The 21901-nt window shown below is 43.2% G+C and overlaps 1 protein-coding gene across 1 annotated transcript in view; it reads right to left on the bottom strand.

The window, feature by feature from the left end:
- Positions 1 to 18378, bottom strand: part of SOGA3 (SOGA family member 3) — a 38386-nt gene extending 20008 nt beyond the window's left edge. The window contains exons 1-4 of the mRNA XM_050972849.1: positions 18301 to 18378; positions 15175 to 16106; positions 14644 to 14868; positions 11142 to 11300 (exon numbers count right to left, since the gene is read on the bottom strand). Coding sequence (XP_050828806.1) covers positions 11142 to 11300; positions 14644 to 14868; positions 15175 to 16032 — 1242 coding nt within the window. The 5' untranslated portion in view covers positions 16033 to 16106; positions 18301 to 18378. The remainder of the gene's footprint in view (positions 1 to 11141; positions 11301 to 14643; positions 14869 to 15174; positions 16107 to 18300) is intronic.
- Between the last annotated feature and the right edge of the window lie 3523 nt (positions 18379 to 21901).

The raw sequence follows: 21901 nt of genomic DNA, 5'->3' as shown, positions 1-21901 counted from the left end.
GAACCTTAGACCTGATTCATCACCTTGAACCTGACTGATAATCTGGACTTCATAACCTTTCACTTCAAAGTGGGCTGCAGGCAAACACAAGTGACATTATAAAGAACTGGCAGCAAAACATTAAGTTGGGTTGATTTTTGGAGGGATTGAGTGGAAGTGAGGGCAGGGAGAAGGACATGGGAAGATAATTTTAAAGGAGAAGGACCAAACCCCATCAGAAGGCTTGAGTGTCATACTACCTCTTTTGCATCCTACTATGTACCATTAGGATACTAGTTAACAAACAGTATCACTTCTCCTTCAGGTACTGCATACTAGTCAGAGCAGCACACAAAGAAACTAGGCTTGCTTCACTAGGCTTTTCTGATTCTGAACCTACTGGGTAATTTGTGCCAGCCACCTAAATTCTCAGAACCATCATTCTGAAAAAAGTGATGAACAATTACTACTGAATAGTAAATTTAGAAATTATTGTGATAGCTTTATTGTACATATCTCTGCTGCCCATGTTCCATTTGAGGTTGTGCCAACTTCTTTCACCTGTTTTTACACTGGAAACTGCACTGAGGTCACACCCTGAGGGCCCATGACATGTTCCAGAACGGCCATCTGTACTGTGACAGGACAAGGCTCCCTTCCTTACACCAACAGCTGAGTTCAGCCAAAATGCAGAGCAGCACGTACCTCTATGGTGCCACTTCCTATTTACTCTCCTAAAGCCAGGACAAACTACCTACAGCTGTCAGGCTCTGCCAAACTCCTGTCAGGAGCATCTAAAGGATGCACTGGGAAATTCCATGCGCAGAGTAACTGAAAAAATCTATCAGGCTGCAGACTTCTCTGGAGGTTTTTGAAATTGTAGATTTGCTAGAACATCCAGAGAATGTAAAGACAGAAAATTCTTTCATGTGGGGTTTCTGAAAAGCTCAGTTTAATACTATGAGAAAGACAGCCCTGAAACCAGCAATGACCACGTACACTAAACAATAACAGAGCTATGGCAACTTTTTGTTTTCAATCTAAAACAAGCTCATATTTGACCTGTCTCAGCACATTGCAAATACTCTGTTATTTCAGCTGTTTCTTTTAAGGGACAGGTGCACTTAAGCAGGACTAAATACAGTGGTACAAGAGACAGAAAGCATGTATAACTATTACTCATCAAAGCCTTGGTGGGACTTCCAGTAACACAATGACATTTGGTGGACATCGATTCCATACAAAAACATGTATCTAGACCTCTGGTTCAACATCTAGAAAATGTCTCTGTTCTGCCTCTATAAAGCCTTCCAAGTAACAGAAAGCAATTTTGCAAAGTCATATGGATTTCCTCTAAATCTAGAGAATGCTAGCCTACATCCATATTCCCATTCATGTTTTTGTACCAGTACAAAGATATTGAATTTCCCCTCTCTATCATGCAATCTCTTTCTTTAAGATAAAAAGAAATCATACACAATGTCTTATAGCAAAAACAAAAAAAACCAAAAAAACAAAAAAAAAAAAAAAAACAAGAAAAAAAAAAAATTCCACCTGCCAAAAATGATAAAAAAACAGCAAAAATAAAATGTGAGCTGGAATTTGAAACATAAAATGTATCAATAAAAAAAAACTGAAACAAGAAAATAAACTTAGGTGAAACAACAACAAAACAACCAGGGTGGATTATATGCTGTCTTTGATACTGTGAAAAGTAACATTATAGAGCTATTTAAGAATCACCTAAACAAGGGAGGCCATTTTTACACTTTTAAGTGACCTGGCAACTTGTTTCAATTGAGCAGTCAAGTTGGTAGCCTTATGTCTAAATTGCATAAGGGACACTTGAATGTCCATTTGAGTACAGCAATTGGGAAGTACAAAAATAAAAACTTTTTTCTGAGACTGAGGACCATGAAAGAGCCCTCTGATATTGTATTTCCCAGACTTTCCTCCATTTGTTAGTGTGGTATTGTATTTTGGCAGCCTTAGTGAAGTCAGTAGTGAGGCTGCCTACTCAGCAGAGATAAAAAAGCTTTTCTTTCTTCTTTATATCTTGAGGAAGTCATGCTCTAAAAGTCTGTATTAAGAGAAATACATCTTTTATTGCCTGCTCTATGGTGAGTTAATGCTCACAAACCATTTTCTGTGATAACCAGTTACCATCTACCACCTGATCCACAGTTCCCACCCTGTCCATTACTTCCACGGACAACTGGCCATGCCAAGTGATTGCCCCTTGCCAAGTAATTCCCAGCAGTAGGAAATCACATGGCAGCAACAGACTGGACTTGCTGCTCTGCATCTCGTTTGCCATCTCATCTGGCTCCACACCAAGTCAGAGAACCTTTGCCTGGTTTTTGCACTAGTTATGAAATGGTCAGAGACTGTTCTCAGGACCCAATGCCAACTGGCTCTTCACAATTCGGTCTCCTTTCAGCTGTGATGACAATACAGCTGAACTTCCCTACAGCTTCCTTTCAAACACACAGGAACACATCCAAATTGTCAATCAGTAACAAGCTCTGACCCAGGCTAGACCCCAAATCATGCCCAAGCACTGAAGCAGTGGCAGCTGACCCAGGTCAAAACCATCTAAGGGACACGTTAGCAACTGCTTGCTCAGTGTGTGGGCCCTTCCTTAGCCTGATTTGCTTTACATATATAGTTTTTGACTGCTGGAAGCAATTCTGTGGCAAAAAACATCTTTGAAAAGAATGATCCAAGTGGAAAAAAAAAAGGGTTTCAGGTGCTTGAGACCAGAATGTTGGGACTGATATCCTTTCTGTAAAACATTGTTTCTGTGTGTTTGGAAGCTCAGGTTTTATTCTATGCTTCCATTCTAGTTAGGTTTTCTTGGTTTTTTTAAGATGGTCATTACTTTTTTTTTTTTCTTTAGAATACAGAAAGTAAGAGTCTCCTACTGCAAAGAGACTGTAATTTCACCTGGAAACTGTATATAAAAGCTCTCCTTTGACAAGAGAGCTTGCAAATCTAAGGCTGCTGATATCTACCACAGAGATGAAGGAAAATAAAATAAGATTCTGACACAAGGAAAGAACTTTCATGTCCCCATGAAATCAGAGTAGCAGCATTATGTTTATAGATTCAAAAGAACTGATCAGTCTTTATTTTGGGATGGCTAAATTAGTTTCTGTTCTAAACCTATTCCAGATATACTCTTTTTTACTACAGCTGCCACTCCTTCATTATTGCTTCCTAATCAGCCATCAATCTTGCCACTTCTTTTCTTCACCTTTGTCAATTTTCAGACCATTCAATAGAAATTTACAAAGCAGCACACCAACTTCAATGACTGAAAAATATCCCTTCCAGGCATCTTTACTCACAAAAAGATATCTCTTCACAGCAAGATATTTATGGAGCTTTATTCTTTTGAAATCATTCCCTATTTATTACCTATGTTTTGGAATACATTATTATTGACCATCAGGCTGTTTATATTCAATTTTGAGTAACTCTCTTGAAGCAAATGGCTCATGTGAATTGCTGATGGCTGATAGATAATTAAAATCTAATTTTACTAAGGTTTAAGCATCAGCTGCTTCTCAAATGCACTTTTTTTTTCCTGCTTATGGCACGACATTTTCAGAGAATTACTACAACAGATTCTGTTACACAGATTAATTTCTTTCTCCATTAAGGTGCTTTTCTCATATTCAAAGAACAAAACTGAAGAAAACTCTGCTTATTCCAGTCCCTGTGAAATCACAGTCTGCTCTGACCAAGTATGTCAGAATCATACCCTCACAGGTTATGAATAGCATCCCTGCTGAGTACAGTTTTTAAAGGAACAAGATACTTGGGCAAGACACCAAAGGTAAGAGAATACCACACAGGCAAGTCTGACTGGGGCTTACACATCTGCTGGGATGTGGTGCTTAGAAATCACTGAGCTGTGCTTGCAGATAGAGGGCTTTATCTCTTTTTCCTGTACCAACCCAGGCAGACATTTCTTTCTCATCTCTTTTTGAAAAGTCTTCTAATTATCCTGTTCTCTTCATCAAAACAAGTTGCCTTTTTTTGAGACAACAAACCGAAATTCCAGATCACAGAAACCCTGTGCTTAAAGGCAATATTGGTACAAGTGTTGCTGACAGACTTGGTATTGGATATTCCAAAAGACACAGGAAGGAACTGGTCTTGTGAGAGCCCTATTAAATCCTCCCCTGCTGCCATCTGGTGCCAGGAGAAAGTAAATTACTGTAACTCTCCAAAGAGTTCCACTTACTGCACTTACAACCTTGCTCCCTCCATCACCAGCTGTTTGAAATCAGGCTCTAACTCTGAAGAAAAATGAAAATATGAGGTGCAATTATGATGTGCCTGGGAGACAGCTTGATGGGGGAGACTTAAACTTTCTCTTTCAAACCAGAACAGCCAAGTATCAATCTCCAGTGATTCATATGCATGCAGCACAGGCAACAAACTGAAGCCAGAAATCCATGGACATCCACATAGTTATGACCTCACTGGAATCACAGAGACCTGTCAAGACAGCTCACATGCCTGGAGTGCAGCAATGGATTGATGAAAACTCTGAAGGTGAGGAAGAAGGGTTTGGCTCTACACAAAAGAGCAGTTCAATTGTGTTTGGAGCTGTCCTGTGACAGGTGATGATGGGCCAGCTGTGAGCCACAGGCAACAATCAGAGGACAGAGGAGCCCCCTCTCAAGTGTCTCCTCCTGATCATCTGATGCACAAGGGGAAATAGATGAGACATTTTTCAGACAACTAGCAGTCACATGATTTCTGCAATGGATTGAAGACAATTTTTGCCACAGGTGATGAATAAGTCAGCTGTAGCAATTACTTTGATGGACCTCTTGCAAACAAGGAATCACCGGTCAGGGGTTTGATGGTCAGTGGTAGCACTGGTGGCACTGACTGTGAGATGGTGAAGTTTAAGGTCCTGAGAGAAGGGATCAAGACGAGTACCAGGCAAGGAAGTTTTTGAAAGCTTCCAAATATCTAATGTTACTGTTGGATATGGTTGCGTTGCCTGTTGGAAATGCTGCTGCACTCTTTATGAGACTTGTTTCCAGTTTCTTGCAACCTCATTACATTTTAAGTGCTGCAGATTTTCCACACCAAGCATTTGTCCTGGGATAAGTTACAAACACTGTTAATATTTTGGGAAATTTAAGCAAATTATTCAGGTCATTTTAAGATGACAATATTCTTGTTTGCTCATAGTAAATTATTCTAGCAACTGTTCTCTTGAGATATCCCAATATGTCTGTGTTCCAGACCATTTTTGTGTTTATATACAATGTATACCTCATACTTTCCTAACTCATCAAATGGATGACATAACCTTTGAGAAATTTTCCATTCTTATATATTACCAGGTCATTATTCATTGCAGCTTACCAGTTTGAATTGCTGAAAATTCAGTATTTATAAATTACCTCACCCTCTCACACTGCCAGCTATCAATCTGCACGTTTTCTCCAGCTGACAGATTATGTTCCAACTTCAGAGCCAGAAGGCAAAGCCAACTAGTCCTGCAATTGCTGTTCCATGAGGGTCTGGATAAAGCTGAGGCCAGGCATTAGAACCAGAAACCTTCCTTCAGGTGCTCACAGTGATAGAGTTGCTGTTTCCTAGCACAGAGAGTGATCCTCCACTGCTCTCAGTCCAGATGCAAAAATGACAAGCTAAGGCTTGGAAACAAGGAAAGGAACAGAACAAACCAAGGAAGCTGACAGATTTGCATGAGGGGGCAGAGGAACCAGGGAAAAAGTAAAAATTTCACAGCAGATAGAAATTGTAGATAAGAAATGGGGATAATATATTTGAAGCAGAGTAAGAGCAAATAAACTAGAAAATTCTTGAAATCCAGAGAGGAGATTGAACACTCATCAAGAGTTGGAAATATGCAGGGAAGGAAGGAATGGTGGGAGAGAAGGACAGGACTGGGACTTAGAAATCAGAAGACAGCACAACAACTATTACTATAAGACATAAAAGGAAAAGAAAAAGAGAAAAAGAAAGAAAAGGAGAAAGTGAAAGAGAAAAAATAAAAAGAAAAGAGAAAGAGAGAAGAGAAAGAGACACAGGATCAAGACTGAGTGAAAGAATCTGGAAAATGTGAGACTTTGTGAGTTAGAGAAGAAAGACTTGAAATAAGTGGTTGTGGTTAAATGGCAGGAGAAGGGGGTTAAAGAAAGAAAGGGATACGAGAAAGAAGAGATATTGGATTTTCATCCTAGAAAAGCAAGGCAAGCTGGCGATCAAGGAGACTGGGATAGCATCTCATCAGATCTTTTACACTGTGGGTTTGTTGGTTTGCGGTGTTTTTTGGTTGTTTTGGGGTTTTTTGGCTTTTTTGTTTGTTGGTTTTTGGTTTTTTGGTTTTGTTTGTTTGGTTGGGTGGTTGATTGGTTTCTGGGGGTTTTGTTGTTTTTTTTCTTTTGTGAGGGTGGGGGGGTCAAATTTGGAGTTGTTTGGGGTTTTTTTACAGCAGCTTTTTTAATGAAATTTCCAGCTATCCTTCTGATGTCTAAGCAGCCTGAACACTCAGAGGTCTATAAAGAGCTAATCTGTGCTTAAACAGGGCAGGCAAAGGTTGCAAGAGTAAGCAGAAAAGTATAACTATGTTCCTGTGGTCCCACAGCGGGTTAGTGTCAAAATAAGGAACAGAATTCAGATTTTTCCTCCCAGCTTCAGTGCCCAGCTCCCCAGATGCTATTGCCTTCTTCCATTTCCATGCAGTGTATGAACCAGATTGACAAGACAAACATAGACCCATGTAGGGAAGCATAGACTCCTCTGCCTGCAGTCTGACCTGGAGGAACAGAAGACATCTCTGGTTCACGTCACAGGTTCTGTATCTGAACTAAAAGTCTGTGCTCAGAAGAAGAAAATGGTGGCTTGACAACACCAGCCTAAAGCAGCTGTAAGAACTGAGCTGCCTTGCATCTGCCCAGCTTGGAGCAGTAGCAGAGCAATCCATACCCATCCAGAGAGACACACTGGGGTGGTACCAGTTGAGAGTTTCTCTGGGTCTGGGTTGAAGGCACTTGAGACAGTATTTCATGTTTGGACTCAAGTGTTTATTATTTCTTATCAGTAAAACAGTCTCACTACTGTGAGTATGGCAGCTTTTCATTAGAAGGCATAAAATGGCCAACAATCTCTTGTTACAAGGTCTTTTAAGACTAAACTATCCAATTAAGAGCTGACACCTGGATTATTTTCCCTTTTAACCCAATAACTGATCTCAAAGAGCCCACAATGTGGACTTTTCTGCCCAGTTACAAAATGCAACCCAAACCCATGAAGAAGAAGGAAGAAGAAGCATGGAGAAGAAACCCAGGATGACACCCTGTGCCCTCCATCTTGCTTCTATCCACAACACACTAAAAACCCCAAAACCTAAATTTCTCACAAAGTGATTCACCTACACTACTCTCCATAATCTATTTCTCACTTTTGTGGATTCTAGTCTGTCTTGAAGTCCAGGAAACTTTCTCCATGAATGAGAGTCAAAGTCAGTGCTCCCCTGGGGGTCAGGGCACCCCAGAGCAGACAGAGAAATATTCCCAGTGCCTTGGGTTTCCACAACACATGTCCCCGAAAAACACAGTGCTTCTTGCCATTGCATGTCTGCATGGCAACAAGGATTTATAAAGCCCAGGGTCCAGTACAACTATTTTCCCCTTATTTCACTTGTGTCACAACAAACCACTAAACCTCAGCTAACTGGGCATTTGCTGCATAGCTACAGGAAACAAATTAATTTGTAGCTCAAGATAACAGAAATATCTACAAGCATTAGCTAGGCTTTACTTGTTAGCAACAAACTAATGAAAGTTTAATTAATTAATCAATGAACAACATGTTCATTATTATTAACATGTTAATTTTTTTAATATCGGAAAAATTATGTCTAGCTACTGTTGGCTTCTCTTTCCTGCTAGGAAACAATTCCTCTACTTTGTTTTCGCCTTCCCAAAAAGGATTACAGTTGATAGCAACCAATATTAAAGAAGAAATCCGCAGCAGTTGCTACAAATAAAACCAACACAGATTAAAAATCTTGTATGTCTGTGTGGATATATGCAAGAATAACTTTTTATCAAATAGCTGCAGTTTGGGGGACTGAAAGCAAAAGTAACTGATAGAAAATCTATGCATTGTTGGAACACCTTCCAAATCCTAGATGCTTGCAAGCTTCTGCTGCCATCAACAACAATTTTAAACTTGTTGTGGAATTTATCATAATTTGTTTTTTCCAAAAGCTCCAAATCAAGAAGGCAAACTGCAATTACATCTTTATATAAATGGACAAATACATTCACATGTCTATATTTACCGAAATTTTCACTGGAGAGCTCCAGATTTGACTCTAAACCAACACATCGCTAGCTTTTATCCTTTCTACATGTTTTCAGTCAAGTCTCCATGCTTTTTGAAACAACATAGAATCCACAAAGAGAGAACTTTGGCTTTGATCCTGCCCTAGAGACTACCTACCAAAAGATTATGTTTTCTTTCTTACATTTTCTACTGTGTCATATTTTAATTCTCTGATATCTCACACTGTTCATTATTAAAGAACAGAAATTTCACATGGCAATTCTACATAAATAGATTTTAAGAATGGAAAGGTTTGGGTTTCTGCAGTACATCTGATGACAAAAGTACAAAAATCAATTATTACATCTCCAAGCATTTTTACTATGTTGTGAAACAAAATGTTTCTTTGTCTTTAGAGGGATACTTTCCCATTAATTCTAAGCTCAATAAAGCAAAGATCACAATCCAGACAAAAGGTTTTCCCTGTATTTCAATTTAGGCTGAGTGGAACTCCCTTAAGCAGGAGATTCCATTGGTTATAATGACTGTATTGAAATGAGAAAGGGTTGTAAATCCATGAAATTAGAGGAAAATAACTCACAAACAGAAAATTAACATTATGACTACCTGACAATGACATTTAAAATGCATGAAACCTTCGACTGCCAGAGAAGGAGAAAAATTATTTGTCATGGAAAAATTCTAATGCAGACTGCTTTTGGTTGTTTTCATGGTTTTTTGTATTAACATTTGAATAGCTTCTTCACAGATTCTAAATTTCAATTCTGTAAGATTTACTCTTCTTTACAAGCATGTTTCCATGGGTGCCTCAAGTCATGGTATATTTGCAAAGTACATAATAATTTGGCTTTGCCTCAAACTTGTTTTTCCTCTGACTTGCACCTCCTCACCTATCCTCCAACAACTTCCCCCATGCTACACTGAAAGTCCTGGCCTGAAAATCAGCATTCACCTGCTGAAAGCAACTCAGCAGCCTATCTGAAATACATAAATCCTGCCAATTATGATGACAGATAAGGCAGTGCTCCCTTCTTCAGTATAAGGATGTATTTCTGACTCTTTGTCCACTCCACCCCCACTGTGGTGTCAAGCCTTACTTCACGTTTTCATTCTGGCTCGGTGCCCCCATTCTGTGCCACTAGGAAACATCCATCTGCTTCAGCTTCATGAAAACCATTATTGTCTAACAGAGGCCCTAAACATGACACCCATCTCTTCTGGAGCCTCCAGCACCCTTTCATTGATACCAACAGCAAAACCAGAAAGGACTAAACACTTAAGCCAAAGAATGGAGTGGAGAGCAGTTGTGGGAGCAGCAGAATCGTAGTTCCACATAGCGGGCCAGAAGGAAGAACCATGATAAGGAAAAAGTGACTAGTGATGACAGGGAAGAAGAAGTCCATTAACTGGCTTAATATCAAAGAACACAAACTATTAAATTGCCCCCAAATATCACTGTAATCTGAAGATGCTTCAAAAAAGCGAGGCAAAAGGATTTTACGGCAGTATAACCTATTAGAGAGAAGGAGGAACCAGAGATGAGAACCTAAAAGAAAGTAGAGTGTGAATGGACAAAAATAACAAAAACTTTGGAGTAAAGCCAATCTTAAGGACAAGGCATAAGGATAATTACAGAAATTACATGCTCTTATTAAGAGGCTAGTCCAGGAAACCAAGCTCTATTTAATGGCAGTAACCAAAGAGAAAACAGAAGAGGGAAGTTTCAGGGAGATGAGGGAAAACCTGACTAAAGCTCAGATTTTTTTCATGCCCTTTTAAAATCAGCAGTTATCTGGGAAAGCAGCAGAAGGTGGAACAAACCACCTGTTTAACCTCTACTAACATGCTTGAAATTCAGCTCCTGTAAAGAAAAAAAATTAATATTTTTAATACTACATCACTTAAAAGGCTCATTTGCAGTTCCTAAAAATGCCCTAACATCATACAACTCAAAATTTTCTGCCCTTTTTGGCAACTAAATATGTCTCTTCTGCTTCATGCAAGATCAAAGAAGACACTGGTGCTCCTACCAGGGTATATTCCTAAATGTGAAAATTGGGGACCTTCATTGAATTTTAAATCTTGAAGAGGAAACAGGAGAGCTGTTTTTAAAATCTCTTCTGAGAAGTCAGTCAACAGTTTTTCCTTTTACTGCTGCTTTGTTATCTCTTCCAGCCTGGCTAATACTTCTGAAATGCAATTTTCTGCTTACTTAATGGCCCAGTATCTTGCATCTATATAATGGCAGCCAGAGTAATTTTGAAGATTAATTAGATACAACGAAAAATTATGCTTAGATTGAAAAGCCAGGTAGAGTCTCTCACTTCCCAGTACTCCAAAGAGCATGACTGAACGAGATGGGGAGGTGGCTAGATCCCCAGTCTCAGTGTGCCTGTGAGTCCCTAGCAGTAGTTAGCAAGGGAAGAACTACTGGTCTTTATAAAAACCTGCAGGAAATATAATCTGTAAAGTTAGATGCCTCTGGCACACTTGAGCACACCTCCTATATGAATATTTATGTAGGTACAATGTATCAAAGCCTCTGAACTCTTGCTACCACTAATTCACATTTCCCTCCTAGTAGAGAGAGGGAAAAAAAGGCACCACTTGATTCCTGTTTTGCCTAGAAAACACCAAATATTTTCATTTCTCCTCAGCTTTGCAAACATCAAGCAGTACTTTAGCACTCCTTGCAACTTTCAACTTTTGACTGCCATATTGTTTGGCCCCAAACCAAGTTGTAGAAGAAAAACAGTTCATCAGCAAGAATCTAAGATATTCAAATAATTGGTGTAGAAGTAAACAGCAATACTAACCTCTTTCATTTTTTCCAGCTCATTCTGTAGTGCTTGTTTGGCAATTTCAACTTCTATAAGCTGCTGTCTTAATTTTTCATTTTCATCTTCTGTTATAGTACGTTTTTCTTCCACATTTTCTAACTCGTGATGAAGTCTCACCGATACATCTTTTGCAACCTAAATGAAATGGTATATCAAAAGGAGGGTTAAAAAAAATTTACTGCTACAGTGCTTAGTGCCTAAGCAACCATTTAAAAGTTAATTCTGAGTGTTTTGATGGAAGAGGTATGTAAGGAAACAGGTAGACAAGGACACCCACAGACAGAATTCTAAATAATTCCAAATTTGAGCCAATTCCTTCCAAAAAATGATACATTATCCTATGAACTTCACTGGAAACCATATCAGACATTGAACTCCCAACTCCTTCTTAGATTCTGTCACATCAACAGTTAAACAGGACCTTCACCATTCCTGGAGACAGTGCATCATCTATTTTTCTCTCAACCACAGCTAGCTTATGCTTTTCAATGCCCGAAGACACACACCCTTCAAATACTTGACATGCAACAGTGTCTAAAAACAGGGCCCATCTTCTCCAGGCCTTCCCTACCTGGATCTACCTCTATCCCCAAATGGACACATGTTTATTTTGACTCTGCTAGTTTCGCTCTCCTTGGAAAATTAATGAAAATATTTACTACCATTGGCTCATTTTAAGATCAAAATACGAACAAACGACATTTTTACTGATGTTGTGTTCACACAAATGATATCTGATATTTTCAATGGAAATGAACACTAAGGTTTCTTGGTTGTTTGGGGCATTTTTAATGCATTTTAATAGGAATAGAGTTAAAAGGCATATGACAAGATCTAATTCCTCCTCCTCAGGAAAAGTAATGAGAATCTTGCTCTGAAAGTCACTTGCAGTATATTTTGTGAAACCACCAGAAATTATAATCACACATCAAAAATATTTAAATATACACTAATCACAGTGTTGATGGTGATTTAGACACACAGACACATAGCTTGAAAAGCCTAATTTCCTGCTTTTTTTAGAACACTGGAAAGCATAATTAATCCAATTTAGCATTAGCTAGGGGAGTTCAGCGAGCTGTCCTTCATGGCTTTCACTCAAACCATCTTCATGTTAGTATGTTAGAAGTTCTTTGACATACTAAAACTCAAGAGAAAAAATTCTAACAGGAAGCAAGCATCTAGAAAGATCCAATGTATCAGAAATCAGCAGCAGCTAGTGACTCAGCCTCCCTTGACAAGAAACCCAGTGTGTGTGAATTACAGATACAACACTGCAGTGTAGCACAAGATCGTTCAATAACCTCCCCCACTGCACACGCACTCAAGACACATAATGCCCAACAGAAAGAGTGAGTGGAGGGGAATTTCAATTATAACCATAGTCCAAAGAGACTGCAGAATGTGCTGAGAAACACACCACAGGGCTTTAGCTTGATGCCTTTTCTTACACTTAGTATTAAAGTGCTCATCTGGTTGTCCAACCAAAGTAAATGGAAAATCATGGGGGATATCTAAAACAGCACCCTAGTGGAACCTATAGTCTATAGATACAGTCTGGATCAGTAAATAAAACCAAATCATAATGTAATTACTGGTAGCTAATTTTTTGACACAAAGATTGGTGGAATAGGTATTAATGCAGGAAAAAATACAGAGCATTCTAGACCACATGGGATATGGGACTCACTTAAGCAAGATACATTTTAATTCAGGCATATGCAAGATACATTTTAATACTGCTATCTGCAAGACTGTATCTCTGAAGGATCAAGTTCCCTAATATACTGCAAAATGAACAATGTCAATTTGGATAGTATTTCTTCTGAAGAGGACTAGAAAGCACTACATAAAACCACAGTTAGCCAGCACTCAGAACTCTATTACGCAGAAATTTGGCATTAGGCATTCATTCCTACTCCAAAGCAGAATACATTCATGACAGTGAGAACACTCTGCAAGAACACTGCTCCTTTCCAATGAGTCAGTCACACTGGGAAACACATGGGAGAAATGCTAATTAAAGCAAGCTCTTTGTCCAGCTAAATCCAAGGCCTGAGCTTCTATCTCCAATACTGGCAGACAAGCACCTCAGCAGAGGTGCCCTCAACAATTCCCTCCCCAGTCTGCATGTGTATGACTTGCTAATAAAAGCAACACTGAGACAACAAAGAAGCCAACTATAATCACAATTCACTTGGGACATGAAGACCCACCTTCAAATTCTGCCTGCAAATGTGTGTGTCTCAACTGATCACCTAAGCATCATTCTGAGCGTGCAAAACATCCCTTGCTTCAAACAGAAATCCCCTTGAGAAGGGGGTGATTTTGCTTCTGATCAGGAAGACTCTGTTTTGCCAAGAACCACATGGGCAGCTGTATTTATAGAACTGTCACAGCCACAGCAGAAAACGTGGGTTTTGAATACGCACAGAAAAGGAATATCAAATAGAAATTTTAATAATAGTGATGACAAGCTTGAAAACTCTCAGAAAAGATGATCCAAACCAGGTCTGAGAATAACATATTTATCCATCATATCCATCCATCATATTTATCAGAAAGAAGCTAAAAAATAACCTTGTTCATAATCATGTATTAAATTCACATTTTCAACTGCAGCCCACAGAGCCCATGTGCCATGGGTAACTAGAGTCCTGGGCAGAAGTGTGGCCAACAAGCTCACATTTCCTATACAGAAGTCTGCACTTCCATGAGAAAAGGTCAGTTGACTAGAAGACCAGCCAATTGAAAAATGTTTAGGTGCCCTGATTCAGCAGGAGTCCTTCAATATCTAGTCAATGGAAGCAGAAATTAAACTTCCAACTGTGTCAAGAAAGGTTTTTTCTCTGTAATTGGACCAATCTAGAATGGAGATGATGGGTATTTTACCAATGACAATCTTTAAACAAGGACTGAAAATTTTCCTTAGCAAGAGGCTGTGGTTCATTCAGATCTTATGGATGAAATGCAGTTGATGACACACCGAAATTTGATGGGTTTTGTCTGCAGTTTCAGGTGGATGTGAAAAACCCTGGATTTATTGGATATGACAGCAGATTTTTTACTGAGGGAAACAGAGTAAGTATTTAGTGTTGTGACAGCAAGTATTCAATCTGCTTATCCCCTAAAATCTTTCACTCAAGAGTAACAAAATCCCCTCAAAGTCAACAGGGCTGTTTGGTGAGGTTGGTTAAATTCTGCAGTGGAAGGGTATATTTTGCACTCATCATTAAGAGCCCAAAATCTTTAGCTTCTAATTTGCTTTTGAGTAACTCCTTGCACCTTTATAAAAAATGATAGCAAGGGCTACATACAGCAAGGGCTCCTATTACCAAGAAGAGTTTGGCCATTGCTATTCCACGAGCTGCACTGGGTGCACAGTGGAACGGATGGAAACGCCTGAGTCATGAGGACCAAGAGCATGGTTGTCCATCTGAGACACTCCCTTCCCTTTGACACCTGCTCATGTCTGTACCTTGAGGTCCTGCTCCATGCTGCGTATGAGCTCGTTGTCGATCTCGCCAGTCTGGGCGTAGCGGAGCCTCTTGCGCTCAGCCTTGCGCAGCCGGTACTGAAGGATCCGGCAGTTCTTGTTGGCTCGCTCCAGTTCATGGCGCATTTCTTGAAGCTGACAAGCATCCTCCTCAAAGAAACTGTCCCTCATCTCGTCCATCTCTGTCCTCAGCTCATCTATTTCGTTCTGGCACGGGGGCAAGAAGAGGACAGGGATGCAACAGGTGGGTCAAAAGCACAAATGTCAGCACATATAGGGGAAGGCGGCCAAAATGGAGCTCCGCCCCGCAGGGAGGGCAGGTAAATACAATCCAGCACCGCAAGGAAGCAGGGAAGCGGCACTGCCCGCACACCCCACAACAGAGCCATCTTAACGCTGCTTCCAGCGCTCCTGCCGCAGAGGGAGGCCGAGAAGGTCTTCCCGTCGGAAGGCAGCCCGGTCCCCACCCGGCCCTGGTTCTCCCCCACCCCCGCCACCGCCCCGGTCCCTCACCTTGAGGCTCTCGTTCTCCTCCCGCAGTTTCTCCATCTCTTCCTGCATCTCCTCCTGCAGGTGGGGGCTCAGGGCGACTTCGGGGCCGCAGCTCCTGCTGTCGCCTTCCGCCTCTCCCTGCCGCAGCCCCTCCGCCCCGGCCGCAGCCATGGCAGCGGGTGAGGAGGCGGAGGCGGCCGGGGGAGGCTCGGCCGGGGCGGCGGCCGCGGAGACAGCGCTACCGCTGCTGCTGCTGTGGTTGCTGCCCTTCGTCTGCATCTGGGCGGCCGCCGCCAGCCCTTTCCTGAGGTGGAACTGGATAAGCTCACTTTGCAGGCATCCCTCCTTCCAGTACCCGCCGCCACCCGCCGCCGCACCGCGGCCCTTCCCCGCGCCCGAGGAAGATGGAGGCGCCGGGGCCGCCTCCCCCGCGCCCTTCAACGGGGACCGCCCCGCTTTCCCCCGCCACTGCTTGGGCGGCGGCGCCGCCGCCCCCTCCCGCTCGCCCCCGCCGCCCCCTGCAGGGGGCGCCTCCTCGGCGGCGCCCGGCGGCGGTAGCGGCTCCTCGGCGGCGGCGGCTCCTCCTCTCCCGGCGGCTGCGGCGGGCGGCGGTTCAGCACCGGCGCCGGGCTGGACAGCTCCCCGCACCGGCTTCTCGGCGGCGCGGCCGCGGGCGGCTCGGGGGGCCTGGCCGGGAGGCGGCCGCGCCGAGGCGGCTTTGGCGGCGTTGGGCGCGGCTTTGGCGGCGTTGGGCGGCGGGCGCGGGGCGGCGTCGCGGGCCCGGGCCGGCGAGGATGCCCGCGGCTGCTTCCTGCCGCTGCTGCCCTCGGGATGCAGGCGCGGCTCGGCGGCGGCGCCCCCTGCAGGCGGCTGGCTCATGGCGGCGGCTATCTCGGGGACGCGTCCATCACCGGCCGTGTCCTCCGCCTCCTCCGCCGCCGCCGCCCCGAGAGCTGGGGGAGGAGAACCGGAGAAGCTGTCGGGGCGGGAACGGGCGGGACGGGGAGACGGGCTTTCCAGCCACGGCGGCGGCCAGCCTGCCCGCTCCCCACCGTCGCGGCGCCCCGCCGGCCCCCAGTCCTGACCCGCGCCCACCTGCGGGCGGAGCGGTCCCACGGAACGGCCGGGGAGAATCCGGCCGAGGCCGCAGCCCAGAGCCAACCGGAGCGGCTCATGGAAGGGCCCGAAGGGCTCGGCTGAGGCTGAGACCTGTTCCCACTCCGCCGGCACCTAGGGGCGTTTCCCCAGCCCCGATGCTGAACCTTCCCCCACAGGACCGCTACACCAGGCATGAATTTCCTCCTACATATAAACTTCCCTCTCCCTTGTCCTCACCACCAAGCCTGCGTTGCTAATGCACCTGTCTGCCGGCTAAAAGGCCTCGTCCCAGTGTCTATCACAGCCGAATGGGGGAAAACTGCTGTACAAAGGGCTGCACACGTGGGAGCAACCACAGATTTCCCTTCAGCTTTGACAGCGACTCTTCCGGGGCAAGGTGACTCAGGAATCGAGGGTCATAAAGGAAAGGGGTTTTGCAGTCAGCTTCTAAACACACATTTGCCCCAGTTTTTTACCCAGAGGTGCTGTCAGGTCTTAAGACCGATTCGTGTTTGTTACCCAGTTATGCATATCACTAGGTTATAGAGGACTCAGACATAATCACTCCAGCAGATTTTCAAAAGAGAGGAAGCAAGGAATACATCGTCACCCAGAACAAAATGTTATGTGGCATTCTCTGAAGGATGCTCACTTGACAATTTGCCCCTATAATGACACAGCCAGAGTTTTCATGACCACAACAGATTATGAAAAAGGGCTGTTAAAAGCCATATCATGCTGCTAATGTCCCCAGTATATTCTGAAAATAATGGCTATGATCCACAAACTGTTTTCACACAGCCTTTATTCAACTCGCCTTAGGGAGAAAACACGGGCAACAGCAGAAATGACAGCATTCCTAACATGGCCTGCCTATTCCCTCCTAGAACATGGCTTAACCATTCCCTGCTAGAACAGGGAATTAAGAAAGAAGCACAACTGGGCAAAATCAATGTCGAGACTATACCGTGCCCTGACAATTGGTTTACTCCCTCGAACATACTAGACAATGAGGCTGTGTTTGCTCTGCTGTCACTGTCAGGAGGACATCATTTCCTCTCAAATGCACTGTCATTAATAACCTGATTTAAACCAATATTCTGGAAATTGATGCTCAAAATGACCCAATTTAGCAGACACTTCCCAAGCATTAATTAGTTAAAAAAAAAAACCAACAAAACAAAACATGGGTATATAGAGCTATAAAACTTGTATGACAACACTTTATAGAAGATTTCCTTGCATTTCTATTAGCCACCACAAACAGAATTCCCACCCCACCATTGTTTGGAGCTATACAAGTATGAAATATAAGAAATGTAATTCAAATTAATCATCGGGAACCCTATGCTATACCTGAATCTTTTAGGGAACTTTCACTGCAACTAAGACATGGGACCCAACCGCGACCTGCCAGAACACAACCCCTTACCCTGCATGTCCCAAAATCCAAGATCTGCTACCGCCTAGGGTTAAGTTGGCTGATTATATCTATATATATGTATTTATATACATTTTTAACTGGCACAATGAAAGCCCCGTTTTAGATTAAGTCCGAAATCTCTGTCCTCACAAAACTCGGCAGCTCGACCTTCTCCCCAGAGACAAACCCACGTGGCGCCGGGACGCGGCGTCTCCGCAGGTTTTCCTGTCGGGAACAGCTGTCCAGGCGGAAAAAGGGGTAAACAAATGGAAGCAACAAAAGGGAGCAGTCCGGTGGCTCTACGGGCCAGCGCGAACTCTCCCGTGCGCCGAACTTAGGGCAGGGCATGCCCCTGCCCCTGGCCCTTTCGTCCTACCGGGCATCCTACTCTGCCCAGCCGAGAATTCGCAAACGCGGCTTAAGATTTTGGAGTGCTTCTGCCTTTTGTCCTGGTTTAAAGGAGCAGAGGGGATTTTTGAAGGTGTCCCACCCCCCCTCCCCCCCGTCATACCTGGCCGGTTTGTTACATCTACATTAAGAATATTTCCTTTTTGGGGAGAAGGGAAAAAAAAAAAAAGTAGAAGGGAAAAAAAAAGGCTTGGATCTAAAGCATCTGCATTACTCACCACCACTTTGTCCGCTGCCCGGCTGGAGAAAGGCATGCACAGAGAGCCGGGCACCGCACACGAGGTACCCGCCGCTGCCAGAGCCTCTCAGGAAAATGAAGCAATATTCATGAGCTGACCTCACTGGGCCTGGGAGACGGAAGGGGTGGGGGGGACGGGGTGGGGGGAAGGGAAGAAAGCAGCGAAGGGAAGAGAAAGGAAAAGATTAAACGCCGAGAACCCCGCCCAGGCCTGAAGGCTGAATTACGTCCCTTCGTCTATGTGCACATGGTGGAATAGGATTACAGCGCAAATGGGGGAAGGAGCGGACTGCAAGCAAGGGACGCGCCCGCTTTCACTTCCCAGCGCACGCAGGCAATCGATGATGATCAATTATTTAGCGTCCCCTTCAGGGGAGCCTGCTCCGGCCGGGCAGGGGTGCCGGGCATCTCCTGTCCGGGCAGGGCTGCGGTGACAGAGCTTTCTTCCTTTGTTCGCCGCCCTCGGCTGCGCCCTTTCGGCAAGAGCCCGCTGCCGCCCGGAGGGGCAGAGACAAAGGCAGCCCCGTCTCTGGGCTGGTGAAATTCATTCCCTGGGGTTATTTACGTGCCTCAACACGGGGACCCGCGGGTCACTGATCCTTTCTTTACTCGTGTCCCGGGCAAATCTGATTTACCTCTTTGTTCTATAGTGAGGTGAATTTACCTCTGCTTTGAAGCACCTCAGGAGGCTCTTAAGACTTTGCGCTTAAAGTCTTTCTCAATTACAAACAAAGAAAAAGAGGGAAAGGCTTGCTTCCGTTCCCCTCCCTCCGAGGAGGGACCCTTGCCATGTGATGGCTGTGTGTGGGAGTGTCGCGGAGCCACCTGTGTCTGTGCGAACACCCAGCAAGAATAGCCTCAGGGGCAGCGACGCTCCGTTTGGGGTCCCTCTCCCACCTCCTGCAGCAGCTCGGAGGTCGGGGGAGCTCCTGGGCTGTGCCTCGGCCCCGGCAGCGCCTTGGCGGCGGGAGGAGCGGCGGACGCTTCCCTACAGCCGTGGGAAGACTGGGTTTCCGGGCTGGAAATTCCTCCCGAAGGATAATTACGTGATGGTTTCGTGCCCATAGGTATACCAGCATATACATGCATGCATACATCTATATATAAACAGTATGTACACATATACACTGTGCATAAATATGTACACAAATGTGCGTGCATACACATGAGCTAGCACACCTACAAAATATACAAACATATGCATGGGTTGGTACATTGCATGTACATAGATACTTATCTCTGAGGTTCTTGTGCAGTCCTTGGGCCAAGGGGAGACAGGCTGTCCCCTTTCCAGCTCCCCCTCTCCTGACAGTCATCTCCACCTCTCCTGATATGCCAAGGAGGACTCAACACATCTAAACCAGCATATCTGGCATGCAGAAAGATACTCCCCACATGCAGGTGCATGTCCTCCAGACTCGACCCCTGGGACTGAATGAACAGGATATATATAGATGTGATGAGTTGAGGGCAATCAGAAAACAGGAAATGGAACATTATTGCTGAATAAGAAAATCACTGGGATGATGAAAAGCTACTTTTAAAATTATTAATATTTAATGGGTTTTTTGGGTCTTTGAAACTTATGAAAAAACAACTGCAATCATACCAAGTAAAGAGCATAATTGGTTGAAAACATGAGGAATGAAAATAAAATATATTTCTGGAGTAGGATTTGGGAAAATTTCCTATGAAAACACTAGATAGGTTCTGCCAGAACATCTAGATCCTGATCTCAGTGAATATACAGAATAGAAGTATTAGGAAAATCACAACAACATTACATTTCATTTACACAATATAATTCAGAAGGACAAGCACAACAGTCTCTACTTTTAAGCACTGGACAGTATTTACCATCCTTTCTGCTCCCTTGGTGGGTGAGTTGCTTGGATGAACTTTCAACAGAAAACAATTATGCAATGTGATGGCATCTCATACCACCTACAACAAGTTTGATCACACTTTTGGAAAGGTACAGATTCTTATTTTGTCGCAGTGATGTCCAAATGAAAACCAGGTTATCAGATTATCTTCACCTACATTGTCAGGCCATATGTCTGATAGTAAAGATCAATCTTATGGTGGTAAGAAATGCCAGTTTCTCAGTGTGGTTTAGTACGGTTGATTTAATTCTCAAATATTTCCATTCTGTCATCAGTGCTGACAGAGTTATAAAAATTGACATGGGACAAAAATATTCTACTCGTATAATTTACTTTTCTGGGGAAAATGGATAAAATCAATACAAGTTAAAGTACTCTTTTTCTAATATAAGATATATTTCCACTAGAAAATTTTCTTCCAGATCTCTGCCGGCATTTTCTATTACTAACAGATAATGATATAAAAGATACCATAATTATATCTACCCTTGAGTAAATGCAGTATGAAGAGACTCATATATACAAATTAATACAGTAAAAAATTCCATTTATGAGTAGATTTTATTGTAGAGTCTCTAAAAGCCTGTGGATTGAAGTAGTACACAGAAGGAAAGATCTTAACCTCACACAGAAACAAGGGGATCTCAACTGACTATTGTCATTCAGAAATGAAACAGACATGGTGCAGAACAGTTGTACAAATACACTGGCTCAAATGTCAGGGAAAATAATGTAAATAGAATACTAGAAATTATTTAGTGAGAAGTAGAGAACAAACCAGAAAATATAATTACTGGTCCCCTATAGCTCCATGATGCAGAGCAATTTTGATTACTGAGAGCAATTCTGGTTCTTCGTCTCAAACCAGGCATGGTGGAAAGAGATAAGGTTCAGAGGAGGGTGGCCAGGGCCTGAAATGTCTCTGCTCAAGGAATGATGAGGTATGGTAGGAGTCTTCAGACTGGAGACAGGGTGGCTGAGGGCAAATGTGATGCAAGTCCCTACAATCTTTAGTAAGGAAGGTAAACAAGTGTAAAAGGTTCACCATTACTCACAGTATCTACCCACACAAATGGTGCAGAGATGCAAACGTGAAGGAAAGAAACAAGCAGGTGATGGATTCCAAAAACCTAGAAAACAGTCCTTGTGGTGAAGCTATTGAACTCCCTGACACAGAGTGCTGTGAATATAAGGGTCTGCATGTGTTTCAAAAGTGATTGAAGAAAGTAATGGAAGAAAAATCAGTTGGAGACAAAAAAGGACAAAAATGCTCAAAACCCACCTCTCTTCTGACTATTTTTTGATCTGAGAGCTGGTCTGGGAGAGGTATTAATATGTGTTTTTGAATTCTCTTCCAATATCTACTATTGACCACAGTTAGACGCCTATCAGAAAGATAAAAATCTTGGATCTGGCTCTGTATGACAATTCTTATCCTGTTAGTATCACAGTCTAGCTTCACCCCCTTTCTCTTTTCCACCTTATTTTGTTTTCTTCATTTCTATTTCATTCTTCCACCTTAGATTTATTTTTCTGCAGAGCATTGGCAACCTGCTGTACCCTGGTAGAGCATACCTATGACTTTTTCTTTACTTTTCTGCCTTCAATAGCTAGAATTGTTTTGACTCAAATTAGAGCTGTAAATACCTTGTTTTCTAGTCCCCATTATTGCTTGCTCGTGTAGAGACACATTTT

Source organism: Serinus canaria, chromosome 3, assembly GCF_022539315.1.
Source record: "Serinus canaria isolate serCan28SL12 chromosome 3, serCan2020, whole genome shotgun sequence".
NCBI lineage: Eukaryota > Metazoa > Chordata > Aves > Passeriformes > Fringillidae > Serinus > Serinus canaria.
This window is presented reverse-complemented; position numbering and strand designations above follow the sequence as displayed.